An 18261-nucleotide genomic window follows, 5' to 3' on the forward strand; every position below is an offset into this window, starting at 1 on the left:
GCACCTGCGTATCGCTCTGCCTTTGTAGTGAACGTAACTTGGGCCAGATGGGCTCGTTGTGAGCCTGTGCAGACAAAATTGTTTTGGTGGATTTTTGTGTCCCACAATGTGCATGTGGATTGGGCACACGGAAACGCGGTAGGCGAAATTCAAAGAGATATGCAGAGACTGCAAAACACCGAATGGTAAGGACGACTTTGACCTTGTTAACAATGACCAAGTTCAAAAGAGTTCCGACGTTGCCGTCATTCCCACTTTATAACGCGGGGCGGAAGTGAGACACTTGGGAAGTTGGTAGTTCAGTGGCACGAAATTCAAATGTTAATTTTAACAAGTATATATATTTTAAGTAAACATATATATCGATTGCGTAATACCTCCTTTGTTTTATTTATTTGAAAAATGTTGTATTGAGGTGTCATATGCACTTTAAGTGATGAATGTTCTGTTTGAAATACAGCAAAATATAATCTTGAAGAGGATTTGATTCCACAAATGACTGAAAACACAACAAAATATCTGCTAGGATTACAACATCAGTTCAGAGTTCAAATATTTCAGTCATCTCCACGTAGCAATGGGAAGTTCTTAATTCTTTGTAAGTGTTTTGTTTTTTCATGCACTTTGCAATTTCACAGTATAAAAATAGATAATACAAGACATCACATTATAGCAACATATCAAGGAATTCAACTGATTTTGAACCCAAAACATGACTGGCAGAGGTCCTGGGAGGATAACACCATTAGTTAGACACTGCTCTGAAAGTTGCATTGAATACCTTGTGTGACAAATGTGTTGCATTTTCTCCTAACTGGTTGTTGTAGTTGCTATAGATAGACTTCCCAGGCCAGTGTGCACGGTCACCCTTTGACTTAACTAGGAGTTAGCACACTACAAATGAGGGTTTCCAGACCACAATGAACACTGTGAGGTTGTGGTGTGGCAAGTGCCAGGTTTGGTGCTATGGGCCCTGTATCACAGACAGTCCACGGACACTGATGCGAGATCACGCCTAATAACAACAGTGTCAGTGTCTAGCAACCAACTAGAGGCGCTGTTTTCTGCTATGGATCCTGCAGTCCCTGGAGCATGCTGCTCAGGCTATAATATTGCTGCTATAGCAGTCCAGCAAGCATGGCTCATGGCTGTCCAGTCCACTGGGCTTGTTGGTCATAGACCTAAGCCTCCTTGCTGACATACCCGCCTTTCTTTCCCAAGGCTGCAGGTTCATGTCAAACAGTTTGAGCTGTCCTGGCAACAAGGAAGATCTCCACATCTATGACGTGGGACGGGTTGCTTTGTCTACAGCACCTGGCGCCGCCTGTCATGAATGGCCGTTTCCGACCAAGACACCAGGGGTGGCACGGGTTTGGCTGCCATGGCTATAGAACGGGCACCGTCCATTTCGAAAGAGCGTCTTCGTCCATGAACCCAGGGGTGGCGTGGGTCAGTTTGGCGTGGCTATAGCACGAGTTAGGTTGCCATGGCTATAGCGCGGGGCGGCCATTGAGCTTGTCGTGCATGAGTGACATGGCACCGGTGGCGAAGTCGCGCAGCACTTGCATGGTGTCTCGCTGCAGATGCAGCGACTCGCTCACGAACTCCTGCTGCGTCTCGGCCAGCTGCTGCACAGACTCGGACAGCAGCTCTAGCGAGCGGGACACCGTCTCCAGCAATGCGTTGGACATGTGCTGCTCCTCCACGCTCATCACCGCGGCATGGCCCACATCCACGCCGCTTGCCCCGCTGCCCTGCTCTGGAGCCTGGACACCGGATGGAGGGAGAGGATGACGGGGAGCCGAAGAGGAGGAAGAAGAAGGGAGAGGAAGGGAAGGCGTCTTAGAACGATGTGCGGCTCCAGCACTGCTGCAGTGGTTGCTATTGCTGGTGCTGGCATTGGCAGCGGAGGTGGGAGTTGAAGTGGACGGTCGCGAGCTCTTGCGTTGATCGTCATCTAAGTCCTCCTGGTGACTGCTGTCTGAGGGGGTCAAGAAAGAACAGGAGATGTGATGTGGGTCACATGTGATAAGGTGTTATTATGGTGTGACTATTACCAAACTTGTAAATCTGCAAACGTATGAGTGACTCACCTTCTGTAATTGGCATTTCAAAACTCATTTCAAATGGGTCTTCTGACAGATCTCCTGGAATTACAAAGAGAGAAAATCGTTCAAAACATAAACGGTATTCACACCACATTGGCGTTGTTAATATGTGTTTGTGGCGATGGTCGATGAAACCAGTTTTTGTTAAACTCCATTCAGTTATTAAATTGAACATGCCAGAACACTGTCTTTAGGCAAGCAACCAAGGGCTCACAAAGTTTCTAAATCCCTGGAAGCCCTTCAAGCAGGCATCATTTAGAAATTATTTAGACTAGCCCAAATAAAAAAGACAATTTTTTATGAAGAAAGGTAGACATTTTTAGGGATATTTGTATTGCTTTGCTTTTTGAATGAAAAGAGACATATTAAGTGAGGTGCTCTTACAGCTAATCCAAACTTATGCCTCATCGCAAACAGTCCCAAGGACAGGCAAAAGTGTAAAAGCTTCCTTGGGAACCTGTGTAGAGAGAATGAGAGATAAGGACTCTGTAAAACACAAGCACTCACCAGAGCTGTCAAACACAGACTCACGCTCAGTGCTCGTGTCTTTTGAACCTGGTGGCGGTGGCGTCATGGTGGAGGGTGAGTCCATGGCACCTATGCCCACCCCTCGATCTCCTTCCCCTGCTTCAGGCGAGCTGGGCACGGGGCCAATCCCATCGTCTTCCTCCCCAGCCCCATCATCATCTCCACCCAACCCTTTCGCCGTACTGTTGCCATTTCGGTTTCCGCTGCCGGGCCGGCGTCCTCCCTTCTTGCTGTCCAGCTCCAGGATCTGCCGGACGATGTTCTCCGTGGGCGAGAAGTCTCGCAGGTAGCGGCTGCCTGGGAAGCTTACGAACCCCGTGCGGAGGGCCGCCACCTTGCGCTTGGTTTCGCACTTCAGGTCTGCCCACTTCTTGATGACCTCCGTGACCTCACGCTCACACTCGCCAATCTCGTTGATGCGGGCGGTGATCTCTGCCCAGGTGCGCTTCTTTACCGTCGCTGGCACACCATAGTTGAACTTGCCTGGGGAAATCATGTTTAGATTTGGTCACATGGCATTACTTCTATCCAATTACTTACAAGTGAGGTACAATGCAAAAAAAAACACATGCCAAAACAGATTAGAACATATGTAAAATGCCATTGCTGTAGACACCACCACTACAAAGGTCCATTCCATTCACTGCTACATCTACGCAAAATGAGTCCATAAGAGCAGTCCTTGTTTTTAGCATTTCTCAGTTAATCATAGTAGCTATGAGCACCCACCGACAACAATGTGGCGGTGCTTGCGGACCTCGTCCAGAAGGATGTGCACCTCACTGAAGGTGAAGCGAGCTTTCCTCTTCTTGAAGCGTATGGGCACGCCGTCCTTGTCGAACAACTCTGGTGATGTTGTGGATGTCATCCTCCCCCATCAAGCTGGCGCAGCCCTGTGGAGTTCTCCTGTGTGGTCACATCAATTAAAGTGTAAGTATACCCCCAGCGGAGGAAATATAAAGAGGCTCACACTCACAAGCAGGGGGAGGTGGGCTGCCATATTAACGATCTAGAGGAGTCCCAAACGTTTGACTATGTCAGCATCGGCCTTACGAAGTTCCGGATGATTTTAAACAGTAGGTGCCTCGTAAACCATTTTCTACGCATAATATGCTGATTTCTAACAAAAAAAATGGTAGTTCTAATGTTAAGGTTAACACCAGCACTGACACGTTTCATCAAAATAGTCACATAATTACTCAAATATGCCCTCTTTTAAAAGGTATGACTATGTCTATCATGCCAGAACAGCATTGTATTTCATTAAAAAAAGAAAAGAAAAGATTGTGGACTTTCAGGACATAATGTTCTTTGCACTCCATACTCATGTAGTCACACATACTCCTACAGATGAAAAGGGTCATATAGACACAGATCGATAAATGTGAAGGTATGTAAAGACCCCGACACAGGCATACGCCTGTAAGGACAAGTTAAACCACAAATAGAAAATAAACACAAATAGAAAATAAAATACATTACAGTTGGGTAATAAATACGGATTCAGAGTGTTGCACCAATGAGCAGACTTGATTTAGTGAGTTGTGTGATACTACGGTGCACGCCCACTTCATCTTTTTTTCTCCTACTAGTGAGAAACTACTTCCCAAAATGATTTCAGATGAATTCCTAGCTGAACGCTATATCACTAAAGATAGCTTTAAACAGAGCTAACTATAGTTATAACTATAGTTACAGACTATAGGCTGCATCACCACACGAACAGGCTATGGACAGGTGATGGTTCAGTAGGACTTGCATCTCCAAGTAAATAGTATAAGCGAAGAACTTAATTTCTGTGCATGCTCTGACCATGTGCACTTGTCAACCTAGTCATCCGCTAGATGGCTTTGGTCTTTGAATAGGCAAAGACCATATAGCTGGTTTCCCATGACTATACTGGATAGCTATGTAGGTAACTTAGCTAACATTTGCTAGCTATTTACACACAAAATCCACGTGAAGATTAAGAATAACCACTTCATCTGCAAATGCAGCGATAATAATGACGTATGTCTGACACACACTTTGCACGACGAAACTATTGTAGTTGCACGTTCATGATTACGTTTAACTTTCGATATCTTAGTCGTTGTTCCAGTTTGCGCACAAAGCAAACATTAGCTAGCTTCTAGCTACCTACCCACTACTGGAACTGGTCTCATTAAACCCAGAACGCATTGTGTTCTTAGATCCCTTATAAAGTCCGGAAACATTTATTACATCTACCGACATAAAAAGTTATCTAAATGTCCATAAGGCATCGGGCGTTTACCTTCAATATAAAGCTTTTTGCGTCCCTAGTTCTGCGAACGGATATCCAGAAACTTCGTACGGTCGGGTGTAGCAACGTTGCGCAGACTCCGTGTGCCTTTCCTCCGTCCATATCGCTGGATGATGCTGAAGTACTCATTGTGGCCACTACCCTCCAGACAAGGCGCTGTTCGCCATATCCTCGCCACCAAACTGTTCTCACTGAGGTAGCTACCACACAGCTCTCTCCCACCACCACTGATAACCTCACATTGCAAGTTCAGACTTTGTAAATACAGGACAAAGCTTATCTTATTTGACTTTTTACTACATGGCAAAGCAAAATGTTATAACCTCTTGTCTTGTTTTCTAGCTATCATTCAATACCATGGAAGATAGATTAATTCCATAAACACAAAATTGAACTACAACTAATTGAATAACAGGTTGGTGAATGTTAAATAATTGATTGCAAACAAAACCATGTAGATAGCTAGACATTCCAAGACTGAAGGCTGTAATGAATGTCCACAGACTCACGGTAATGGCTCTGTTTTATTAAGTATAAAATATGAGCATGAACAGTGACCCATGGCAAATGTTTCCACATTCTTGTATTGCTGGTCCTTTGACACCTATTGGCTTCATGCAGCAATGGCACTTTGACTGTGCTTAATTGTGTGTGTGTGTGTGTGTGTGTGTGTGTGTGTGTGTGTGTGTGTGTCTGTGTGTGTCTGTGTGTGTCAGAGAGAGAGTGTGTCTGCACACGCACGCACAGTTGTGTACGTAGCAAGTTATTGTGCACAGTGATCACATCAAATCAGACCTGTTAATACACTATAGTCTTTGGGTCCAGCTACTGTGTCGCCCTAATGGCCTGCTGCTATGTAGATACAGTATTGCACATGAAGTAAATCAGGTAAGAAGAAGTATGTAAAGGCAAGTGATAAATACAACTCTAGGAGCATATTCAAAAAAAGAGAGGGAGACAAAACATGCAGGTTATCCAAACAGAACCATAGAACTGTGTCATACAAACAGTCTGTACTGTAGAAGCCTTGATAATGTGGGTTGGGGTTGGGGGGGTGCAGTGCAGTGCAAACAAAACATTTCTAAATTGGCGTGGTCTGTATTCAGGAGTACATAGTCAGCTGGAGCCACTGGAGAGAAAGGAGGGAGGGATAGTTAGACATGGAATTCCCCAATTCCACATTTAGTAGAGACTACTGGTGATTAGCGCTAAGATTGTTTCATTAAAAACGGCATCCTTCGTAGAACTACAGAAGACTTCTACAATTCTAGTTTGATTGTAAAACATATGTGTAAAAATGGTTCTTTATTGATGAATAGCTTAAGCAAAACAACATCCTCTCAGAGTGTCTTTAAAGATATGTATTTATCAGTCAATGGTTGATATACTTGCCTCTTGTACATTGACTTTGATGGTGCCATTGTTGTCCTTGTCAAGGGTTTTGAAGGCACCTGAGATATATGGGAAGAATCATCAGTGGAATTTAGCTTGGTTTGACTAAACTATGCAGTCCAGTCTGACAGTGATCAGACTACTCACAACACAAAATACATGGTCGCATAATCTTTTAGACTGATCCATGAATTATTGTAAGAGTCTTTATGTCATTTTTACAGAATTTTGAGCAATAAATCTAACTAAGGTTTAATCACGGTATGCACAGGACTATTGTTTTGTTTGCACAGCTAATGTAAACGTTCCCTAGCCCAGAAGTGTGAGGTGGCCCTCCTAGGGGGGTTCGTGTTGAGGGTAAAAAAAAAAACAGGAAACACTAACAACAGACCTCAGGTCACTACCATTTAGCCTATAAATAGGTATAGCTTGCCCTATTCTGAATACAACGGACATATGCCTAACATGAACATTGTATGGACTGATTACCCATTGAGAAGTTAAAATGTTTTACTGATAAAATGAAACTGGTAATGTTAAACTTTTCAAATACAGAAACGATGGGCATCTGTTTTTTGATCAAGAGTTCAATTGCAGGGAATACGTGAGTGTCTCCCTTGCACCATGGTGGTGGGGGTGTGCAATGTTTTGTCAGTCAAAGGTGGGCCTATCATTGCCCTAGCCAAACAAATTCCTCACCCAGGCTAGTGTGTTGATTTAAACAAAGCCATTAAGACACATGTGCAAGCCAAGGCCAAAGCTCAGTTAAAGGAGTGTGTACCGCAATGCTGACACTAATCGGAAGACTGAGCATGTCGGTGAAAGAGAGAACATCCTGATTGGCTGTTCAGCAAAATATTTTTAATCTGAGAGTTCATTCATCTCCAGCTCTCAACACAGGTTCAGGAAAGTCCCTTGAGCCAGTCATTGTGGTAGGCATATCCAGGAAGGCACCCATTTAGTCCTTTCTTCTTCCACAACCCAAATACCAAGGGCTTTTCAGACATATTTTCGATCAGAAGTAGTTATATTACAAAACCGGCTGAGCCACCGGCTTGATGTCACTGAAGGGGAGCAGAAGACACAGAGTTCAAAGGTCGCACTTACGGCACATGGCATCAAGTCGCACCAGGCATCCAATGTAGTTATCGAAGTCCATGTTTCCACTCTCGTCACTGTAGCGACGGATGATCATGTCAAAGAGCTGGTCGTTTAGAGGGAAGCCTGAGAGTAAGAGCAGTAATTTAATACGAGTCATGGCGTGCCATGCTTGGATGCCATACTTTTAGGTAGCCGCTGGTAAATAGTGTTACTGCTCAGCATTCTCATTAAGGTACATAAAAAAAAGATCCACAATGTAACATTATAATAAATTACTATATAATTGTAAATTAACCTGAATAGTACCCAAACACTATAATTCATAAATAATTCATTAGTACATTGTTAAAGTGCTAAATTGTGTAAAGATAAGTGATCCAAGTTGTGAGCATCCAAGTGTTATTGTACAGACATTTCCTGCATTTCTTGGAGCTATTTTGCCTTAAGAAGTAGTAAAGGACGTTAGGAGTAATTACTGGACTTTTATAAATGAAACTAACATTTTAAACCATCAAAGCTTGAAACTTCAATTTTTAACGTATTTTTGGTATTTCATGTAGGCTGGCTGGTGCAAGGAACACACCAGGTCTTGACCGCTGATAAGCCATTTAAGCCATTTATTCTTCTCTTGGGTCTCAGTGGGAGCGGCTGGAATTGAAGAAGGACTATCTGGCTGTTCTTAAGCTGGCTGTGATACTCTCCGAGGTGAAGCTGCCCGTCTACCCCACTGCCAACATGAGACCCAGACATGCCACTGGAATTCAGCACCTACGCCAGAGCTCACCCCCCTCACGGTAAGGATACATGCCAGCGAAGTGCCCTCACAAGGCCCTCCAAGCTTTTCTTTTCAGCAAATTAAATGACATAACAACACCATAGTCCTGCAATTTTGAAACCAGTGCTGGCAAAATTCACTCCTCATTTGCATAGGATTAAACTTTTCCCAACTTTTTTCTCTCGCTTCGCTCATCACGCACTTGAAGCTGGAGGATACTGCCCTACAATCCCAACGACCCCTTCCACCAAGGCGTGAACAGGAGACGAAATGGTGGCGAAGATGTTCGTGGGAAGCGCTTATGCCTCGGCATCACTGAACATTGGTCTTGACTGGTAAAGTGCTTGCAGCGCTTTCTCTCTTGTACGCCCGCTGGTGTTCTACTGACAGCAGGACAAGCAGCCGCAGTATGCATAGGTAGAGTCATGTCCCTCACGGTTGAGTTTGCTGCTTCAAATATGGCTCAGTCGAATGGTGCTGATGGAGCATCAGAAGGCAATGATGCTCAATCTCAATCCCATCTTTGTCCCCAGCACTTTTCACACCAACCCTGTGCATGCCCTGTCTCTCTGCCGTCTGCACTGTCTAATAAAAGAAGAGGAGGATCTGAAAGGTGGTTTATGGGTTAATCCATTGACAGTAGATATTAATAGTTTTTAGACCTATTGGGAGTGAAAATGTGTTTTAGTGTGTCAAACATCTATTGTTGGAGATGGATGTGATGAGGTTGAGCATCCCCTAATGAGACTGAAGAGCATATGTTCTGGACGGAGCCCTGGACAGACCCAGCTCTATCTCTAGAGAACCCCTGGGCCTAAGCAGACAGACACACTGTTTACAGACCCAGCCCTATCTCTATTGAACCCCTGGGCCTAAGCAAACAGACACCCTGGTTACAGACGCAGCTCTATCTCTATTGAATCCCTTGGCCTAAGCAAACAGACACACTGGTTACGTCTGTCTACTGCTGGCAAGCTCAGCTTATGAAGGGACCATTTGCATTCATATTTTGCATGTCAAGGCCTGGCCTCAGCCTCTCTTACCTGCAGCTCTGAATGCGTTTGGCAGCTCATCTGCACCGATCACCCCAGAGCCGTCTGCGTCAAACTGCTTATACACACCCTATGCAGAGAGAGGGACACAGACAGAAGGAAAGACTCATTTATAAAACACAAAAGCTTTAAACTATTTGGCGACTATTTGGAGATGGTAATGTTTATCAACATGCCATGTATGTATAGGTACACCATTGTGGGATAAAAACTACAGTGTCAGTGTACTATGCAGTACAACGAACAACACATTTGTTATATTCTGTCCTCTTTATAATAACTACTTCATCAATAAAGACCAAACATCCCTTCACACATAACTCACTGACACTCCTGTCCCTTTCATTTCTCATGCTTCTCCTTTAGTCCTTGAGGGCTGCCGAGTTGGCTTGACTGACACATCAATAGTCTTCTCCATCGATACTATGGTGGCGGTAACAAGCACATGCACTACAGTGACGTCAAAGCTGGCTGATGAAACAGCTGCAGGAGCTAAGCTAAGCTTGACTCGTATTCATTATGTCCTCATGTTAAGTGCATTTAGTCAACGATGAAGAGTGTATTGACTGAATAAAAAACGCTGATGCACTGAGGAGGCTTGCACGGTACTGCTGTTGAGGAGCCTACCTGCCATTTCTTTATGTTGTTCCAGAGGTGTTTGAACTCGTGGAAGCCCAGCTTGCCAGTGCTGTCACTCTGCAGGTGTGTTAAGGTCCACTGGTTCTCTCATGTGTACAAATAAATGCAAATGTCTCACAAAAGACATTACAATGTGATGACTGTCAGACCGTCAACCACAATGTCAGAATTTGCATTCATAATTAGTTTGTTAGGATGAAGATATGTGTCAAATGTTTTAGCATGCTGCTACCATTGCAAAGGGTCATTTAATGCACTGTTTTAATACACTAACCATTGTCCAGCCATTCCATAGAACAATATATTTTAAATTACGTCATATAACAAGAATAACCAATAGTCAGATATATCAATTCGAAGCAGTGCTCTATTTTGAGAGCATATTTATCAACTGAATATTATGTGGTATGTTAGAGTCAGGAATCCAGCTATGATCTAATTTTCACACTCACTCAGACACACATACTCTCACCCTCTCACACACACAGACACACTCTCTTTCCCTCTCACACACAAAGACACACATACTCTCAAACTCTTGCGCACACAGACACACAGACACACACTCTCTATCCCTCTCTCTCTCTCTCACACACAGACACAGACAAACACAGTGCAGGATACATCCATTACAGCTACCATACTCCTGCAAGACTCTATGCTGAAGCCATCTGTCTTCAGGTTTTGATCTGTGGAATAATCAAATCAAACACAAAAATCAATATCTGATTTCAGTGCAACTAAACCAAATCAGACCACACGCACAATCATAAAAAAGATGAATTACGTTTGCCAATGATTCTGTTGAGGATGTTCATCAGTTCAGTGGGGCTAACCTCCATGTCCTAAACAGGGGCAAGAACATTTAGGGGTCACCTTGAAATTAACATTTTGGGGTCACCATGAAAAGAACATTTTGGGGTCACCATGGAAGAACATTTTGGGGTCACCATGAAAGAATATTTTAGGATCACTATGAAATGCATTCGTGAGTAAGAGCATTTGAGTAACAATAATAAATTCATTACGAAGCAAATGATTACAGAGAGTAAAGTGGATAGCATTGGGTTAAAACTAACAATAAGTGTTTCTTTGAATCAATGCCATGATTGAAGAGGTGCTTTGTACTCACATCCCCAGCGAGCTGCTGAAAAACTTTGCGGAACTGCTTCTCCTCATCGCTCTCATACTGATCGGCGTACGCAAGGGGCCTACGTGCGGGAGGCTAACGAACACAAACATGACAAAACTGTCATTCTCCACATTAACTTCGCTACGCAACTATAGCTGAAGGCTTTACACACATCTGTCAAATGAAGAACACTCTTTGGCTTTAAGGTTCTACAGAAATGAAAAAGCTTCACAACAGCACATCTTGATTTAGGATGACCACTTTCACTATTTCAACTGATACGGTCATCAAAAATCTCATCTAACTGAAAACATGGTCCCAATGTCATTAGGGGACACAAGCCTTAGCAGTGGTCTAAATCCTTAATGTGTCCATGTGTCTCACGAGTACCCACAACACTGGTATAACAGTGTCCATGTGTCTCACGAGTACCCACAACACTGGTAGAACAGGTACTGGGTGGAAATATGTGTAATGACTCACGGGGTCGGAAGGCACAAACTGGGCTGGGTCAATGTTGCTGTAAGAAAGCAAAGAATACCGTCACTCTAGGAAGATCTACTGCAGAAGTGCAAACATTCCTTTGTGACTGAGTCACAGATGATAAGAGGGTGAAGGTGTGGCACAATGTTACATACTAAAGTACATAAGCCAAATTAGTCAGTTTAACATTCTACATGAACAAAATAAAGTGATTGATGATGACATAAAATAATTAAACTTAAATTATTTGGCGTTTTAGGCTTACATTGTGGTCAAGCACAAAACTGGTTAGAGTCATCACACACATACCAACAACAAGTGTGTTGAGCTAGATACAGATATTTAGTACTGCTCACCTGACCACATCCAGAATGCCTCCAATCAGTCTTTTGGCAAGAAACATTTTGAGCTGGCCTGTATTTCTGAAGAATCTGAAGATAAGGATGACAGGGAACAACAAAGCAAACAGACATCTTAATTAACATAAAAACAGTCAGTCTGACCTGAGTAACTTAAAAAAAAAAAAAAAAAAAAAAAAACATTGCACCAGCATAGTTAGCCATGGCGTAGTGAAAATGTCATAAGTTACAACAGATGCAGACACACCCACTACAAATATTCCTACTCCCAGTGGGCCCCACCTAACGCTACATGAACAAACATGTAATAATACTACAAGTAAACTCCTCACACTTTACAATGACATATTTCTTATAAGTGAAGTTGGGATGAGTTGTGCTAAAAGCTATAGCGAGCATATACATAAAACAGTACATAGCGGGCGTTAGGGTTTTGTTGATTGACAACTGGAGGCAGGCCTGCCTTCCTCGAGCAAGTTTTGCACTCGAATAGTTCTGGGATTGCAAGTTAACCACACAGAATATGCCTGCTTGTTAATATACCTAGTGTAGTGGGAAAGATACAAGTGAAGGTTGAAATATGATTTGTCCGACTCGTCAGCCTTTAACTTTGTTGATCTGTTTCGCTAGCTTCCTGATAGGCATGTTCTTGTAAATTAGCTAGCTAGCTAACCATTTGCTTCAAATGCAATCCGTATAGAATGCATCACCCGTCAAGTTGGCTTTTTTTTGGCTAATTGGGGGACGAGCGAATATTCAAGAATACAAATAAATCCAATGTTTGCATCTCCCAAACGCATTAGCGTTAGATAGCATACAAGCTAATTAGTAATCTAATCAAGTCTCTTCCTGGCTGGCTGACGTTTAGCTACCTTGCTAACTAAACTTGTTGGGTTTGCCATATCCCACGGACACTTGCATTACATATAGCTACTTCATAAAGAAACCTGCCGTCAAGAACCTTATGACCATATTGACAGTTGCCCTTCTCGCATGTTTATACACTGCCACCTTGTCCTTTAACTAGATGACGTTATATTATGATCCCTTGACACTTACCAAGTCGCAGGAAGAGCAGGGTGCTGTCGCTTCGTTGGCACACTGACTGCATTCACTGACGCAACTACCAATATAGTGCAGGCTGGGGTGAACTCAAAGGGTGGGGAATCTATATGAATAAACATTTACATGCTTCCTGCGTGCATTCTATGAACAGGATGCATAATTCAACCACATACTTTCAAGTAAAGTATGTACAAGGGTACATATTTGGCAAACATGTCTAAACGAGGTCTAAAACAAACTGGTATGTCATGTCCTACGTGTTTTATTGTAGCCTTAAATAAATGTAATTGTACTGCCTGCTAGTTTGATACATTTCAAATATCTTGAGTTATGTAACAGTGTTTTACTTGAACACTATAATTTCCACCCAACTTTTTCTGACCTTTCGATTAAGGAAATCCTGGCTGGAAACGCTTCACATTTGCATAAAATATTCTAATGTGAATATACATGTAACTTGCCATTAGAGTGCAACGCCACTAAGGTTGATGGAAATGGGTTTTGTTGCCATTTTTTCAGGTTTCAGTTAAAGTTGCCATTAAAACATTACGTTTTGACACCACAGCTGTTCACAGCTCCCCTCTAGATTAGGAGTGCTTTTAATTCGCTTAACACAGATGTTGACACGATCAGATGCGATTAAAAAAAAGATAAAAGATGCGAATGAGTGATCAGACAATATTGTGTACATATATTAAATCTGACATTATACAACATTATATTCATTTATATTACAGTCACCTTATTCCAGCGCCATGGCAATGTCTGATTGAAGGGTAAGACAGGTAGTTACATTTTTAGCACATTTAACATATTTGTCCTAACAGTCTCAACCTATAAACTAAATACAAAAAGGCATAAACAGTGAGTGGAAATAACAAGATGGCAAACACAGGACAGATGTGCTAATTTCTCAGGATATCTGACTTCCAAAGCACTCTTTACTATGGTTTACAGTCTCCCATTACTTTGAAAGATACTTGTGCCACATCAGACATGTTTGTGATCTGCTCTTACACCCTTCATGTCTGCTTTGCCTTCACAAACTCTCTGCTCCAGAGGGTTTCTCAGACGAGAGTTCTCAGATCCCACAAACCACAAAGTCCACACAGCTACTTACAGTGTAGACTGAGGACCCATCAGACAGTCTTTACTTCTTGCTAAGATTGCAAGGGTGTGCTGTCAATGTCTCTTTCTTCCTGTTTGACACGTAGTTAACATTTTTTCCTGCCAAGCAGCAGGTTGACACAGATGACCTTGGGCACATGGCGGATTGTGAGGGACACCCTAGTGCCTCGGGTGAGCACCTCCCCAGGCTGGGCCGACGCAGAGGAGAGGTTTGCCACTCTCTCTGTTAAAGTGTCCTCCCGGTCGTTCCGGATGCCGTGGAGCAGGCGCTCGTACATTTCCTCCCGCAGGATGAGCAGGCTCCGGGGCTGCAGCAGCAGGGAGAGCAGGCAGCGGCTCTCCTCGTCCTGGGGCCCCTCTCTCTGAAAGGAGGAGGAGTTGAGAAAGAGCTTTGGAAATAAAGACAAAAGTAAGATACACCTACAAATCTAGCCTACGGTGTTATGTTTAGTTTGTGCTCCAAGGCTGAGGACATTTTTTGTTACAATTCTCCAGGAGAAAACTAAACAGTCAAATTTGATAACAGCTTTTTGGTTAACAGAGGAACAAAGAGTGAAAGGCACAAAGCACCAATGCTTGCATAACTTCACAGATGAAGCAGAACAGCAGTGGCAAAGCAATGTTTGCCTTTGTTCATGTCCAGGCTCCTATAGCAGCTGACCCAATCCAATCCAAAGTCAGCAACTTCCTAGGTTTACCGCTTTCCCTCTTCTACGCAGCCATTACCAGTAGAATTGATTTTGAAACAAACATCTATTTGGTCTTCCTTTCGGGGTTGTGTGTGTGCTGCATGACTAAGTCAGTGTCTGTGGTGGTGTCTGCTCATGCTTACCCCACACTGGCCAATGGGCATGTAGAAGTCTAGGAGGGCGTGAGAGCCCAGGCTGATTGTTGTTACGGTGGGGTGGTAGAGTGGGCCGTCCTCATGTGGCTGAGACATTGGTCATAGAGATCACAAAGAAATGCACAGGGAGAGAAAAGCAGTTCATTCTATATCAGTTATAATCTATAGCTATAAGCTATAATCAGTTACTCCTAAACGAACATCACATAGACCATAACAAAGTGTCATTAGCAAAGGGATTAATATCAAATGGGTTGTGAACAACAATATGCGGACAGTATTTTACCATAATGCCCTCCCCTGGCTTGTATTCATTCACCAAAACATGGTTGGCAGCCTTTCCATTGAATGCTCCAAGGTCAGAGATTCTGTTTGTGTATTTCAACAGCCAATCGGGAAGCTTCTCTGCAAGCATCCCTTTTGGGCGAGGCAGCCCACCTGAATAGAATAAGGGCATTATTAACACACATCACGTGCCAATCTAAAGTATACAAAAAGAAAAAACACACAAATATATGCATATAGGCCAAAACTTTGCTTTGTATGTATGGTTTAGAGGTAGTCCTATGAAGTAAGGTTTCTCGAAAACAGGGCTTCAAATAATGGAAGTGTCCTACTTGTTTATCATATATTTTAATACGCTAACCTTAATATATTTTGTCTGAAGAAGGAAATTCATCCACAATGTCCCATGGCCTTTTGAAATGTACTCCAGAAGAGACATCGTTACTCCTACATCAACTAAATTAACCTTACATAGAACATACCCCAATTCTGTAGCCTCCTTCCTGACAACTGTGTCCATTTAGGTTTGGGAGCTTTGTACACCTACATTACAGGATTGAGCAAAAACAGGACATAACCATCCACTCAGAAACGTATTCACAAAATGTACATTTAACACAGCTACAACTGACATTCTTAACATTATTTTGACAAGTATGACGTGAGCTAGTTTCCACCTCTTGTAAGAGATACTGCTCTTCGACTTCTGTGATGAAATCTGGGATGTAGTATACTGTGGGTGGTGCCTGGAAATAGAAAAAGCGCATCAATACGCAGTGCGCGCACTGGTGATTCACGGGCAAATCAAACACGAGTTGATACTCGAGATGTTGTAGCGCACATAACTTATGAAAGTCTCTTACATTAGTTACGACGTACTCTTCCAACTTCTTAGATATTTGACATGGGTATGCCATGCTAGATGATGTAAACATGCCCTGGAAAACAAAACCCTGTTAACAGTGAATGATGCACGATAATTCTATAGGCCTACTTGTATTCTGAGAAGGTTTATTACCTTTATTATGCATGTATCCAAGTCAAGGTGAGCGTTCATCAAACGTGAATACCTAGCTAGCTAGCAGGTTATCAATATAACTGTTCTCTAACACAGCATTACCTTTCACTCAACACAGCCGTACAGAAACACCGGCCCGCTAGGTTACCTCCAATCTGCCAATCTGTCGTATCATCTATTTCGTTGGTTACATATGGCTCGGCTCTAGTTGTTACTGCCCCCTAGAGCTGTGGAATGTAATAGGAAGTATAGTTGCTGCAAACCGCTGTTTAGCGAAAAGCAACTACCATGGTGTGCAGTCAGGGGCGCAAACAGCCCACTGAGGAATCCAGACCAAGAAGGCTATTTTTTTCCCTTTTTGACCTCCACATTGTAGGCAAGGAGCCTCTCCTGAGGTCCTTAGTTAATGATGTAGCCTGTAATATTCAAGATACAGTTTACCCAATGGAAGAAATCAAAATATATATGTGTGTCCTATCGTATTAATCGTGATTTATTCATTTTTTTACGTGTTCAGCTGGATTTCCCCCTCTTCGCATTGCAGCTATGGAAGTAGGTTGCCATGGTTACACCAGAGGCAGAGCACATCTTCAATCGGCTATGGTTTACCTTTATTAATGGCTATTGATCCAAGGATCCAGTGGTGGTAGAAATGTGATGTTCAGTAGATGAATGTGTAGATGAATGTAGATGAATGTGTATTTGCTTTTTTGCTTTGTATAAAGCACTGGAGTTGGGTTTATGAGTGTAATGCTAAGATAGTTCTTTTACATCTTTGCAGAAACACTGATAATAAATATCTAAAACCACATTCATTCCTATCCTCCATTTTGGTAGGCTATATGGTTTCTGACTTATATTTAGGGCACTGGTTTTAGAGGTCACAGTAGCATATGCCAGTGTACAGATGATATAATAGTCCTGTTTTATTGACAAAAGATTTAAATCATATGCTTCAGAAACTAATTTTAAAGTTGATTAAACTGTAATTATTCCAATCCATCCAGCTAGTTATTCATCAACCTATCTTCCCAGTCTCAGTACCATTGACATGACAGCAAATGTTGCCCAGACAGAGAACTTATGTTACAGCAGGCAAGAACAGGTCCATTTCAAGCTTTTCATATAATGTGTCAACCTCCTTTGGGTGAAAAAAGAAGGAGGGGAAACATCCGTGTAGATTGGCTGCTACTGCCCCGGGTTGCCGTGGTTCTGCACTGAGGGTGATTGAGATGCAGTGGCTCAATAGGAAGAGCAATGGAATCGTGACAAGAATACAACTGCAGTGACATCTACCTCTAAAAAGAAGCACTCCACAAGGAGAGCCTGTCTCCCTGACAACATGATTTTTTATCATCATCGCATCTCTTATTATCCCCTATCTCGGAGAGAGAGAGAGAGAGATTAACTCAAAGAATGGACGTCGAGACACTCCCTTCATCCTTAATTGCATTCAGCAACAGCGCCACATTCTTCTGAGAGAGATATTGCTCCTTTACATATTAATGCTGTTCCTTTTAGGCATGTATTGTTGGATTCAGCTAAATACTTGAATCTAATTGTGTCAGAATTTGAATGGGTTGTATTGATTTTCACACACACATTTGGTATAGTGTGACTAGGACAAGGAGAATACCAGACATACAGTGAACCACCCCGTGCAAGAGCATATAGAATGTTCTAGAGATGATCTGCCAGTTCGAGGGTGGGAAGAGAAGGGTGTGTGCTTGGTGTTTTTGAAGGTTAGAAATGATGTGCACTTCGAGACATGAAAACTGTAGTTATAATACTGAAAATTAAATAAATCTGGAATCTTTTAAGGTGCAATATGTAGGTTTTTTTGGAGTCAACATTAAAATTTCATCAATACCTATCAATTCCGATTTCTTGAAAAAAGGCTGAATGTACTGTACACATGGCTAAGCATCTTGTTTCTCTGTTTCAGGCATTATATTTACTGAACCCAGGCCTCAGAAGAGTCTTTCAAAAATAGGTTTGAGAGACATAAAATACTCATGGTTACTGAGAAGCAATTTCGGTTCACTGTTCCATGAAAAGTACATGATGT

General features: G+C 42.6%; 3 protein-coding genes across 4 annotated transcripts; all 3 read right to left on the minus strand.

Annotated features, from left to right (window-relative positions):
• Positions 1-618: 618 nt before the first annotated feature.
• On the minus strand, positions 619-5008 carry LOC308363406 (uncharacterized protein). Its single transcript, XM_080836217.1, has 5 exons — positions 4912-5008; positions 3366-3542; positions 2616-3119; positions 2094-2147; positions 619-1981 (listed from the first exon to the last, which is right to left on the minus strand). Exons 2-5 carry the CDS (start codon positions 3502-3504, stop codon positions 1491-1493), a joined length of 1188 nt encoding a protein of 395 aa, XP_080692343.1. The 5' UTR covers positions 3505-3542; positions 4912-5008; the 3' UTR covers positions 619-1490.
• A 423-nt stretch (positions 5009-5431) lies between these two features.
• Positions 5432-12969, minus strand: capns1a (calpain, small subunit 1 a). Its single transcript, XM_080851866.1, has 11 exons — positions 12913-12969; positions 11851-11925; positions 11495-11531; positions 11012-11104; positions 10667-10724; positions 10504-10568; positions 9868-9936; positions 9232-9310; positions 7420-7536; positions 6313-6371; positions 5432-6049 (listed from the first exon to the last, which is right to left on the minus strand). The coding sequence occupies exons 2-11, from the start codon at positions 11895-11897 to the stop codon at positions 6023-6025; spliced, it is 651 nt and encodes a 216-aa protein (XP_080707992.1). The 5' UTR covers positions 11898-11925; positions 12913-12969; the 3' UTR covers positions 5432-6022.
• A 703-nt stretch (positions 12970-13672) lies between these two features.
• alkbh6 (alkB homolog 6) lies at positions 13673-16344 on the minus strand. Of its 2 annotated transcripts, none has more exons than XM_080832616.1 (7): positions 16296-16344; positions 16039-16113; positions 15853-15921; positions 15658-15718; positions 15177-15328; positions 14879-14977; positions 13673-14408 (listed from the first exon to the last, which is right to left on the minus strand). In XM_080832616.1, the coding sequence occupies exons 2-7, from the start codon at positions 16108-16110 to the stop codon at positions 14133-14135; spliced, it is 729 nt and encodes a 242-aa protein (XP_080688742.1). In that variant the 5' UTR covers positions 16111-16113; positions 16296-16344; the 3' UTR covers positions 13673-14132. The 2 variants fall into 2 exon arrangements, with proteins under 2 accessions (XP_080688742.1, XP_080688741.1); XM_080832615.1 differs by having other exon boundaries at positions 16194-16336.
• Positions 16345-18261: the final 1917 nt, after the last annotated feature.

Source organism: Sprattus sprattus (assembly GCF_963457725.1).
Source record: "Sprattus sprattus genome assembly, chromosome: 1".
In the NCBI taxonomy this organism is placed as follows: Eukaryota; Metazoa; Chordata; class Actinopteri; order Clupeiformes; family Clupeidae; genus Sprattus; species Sprattus sprattus.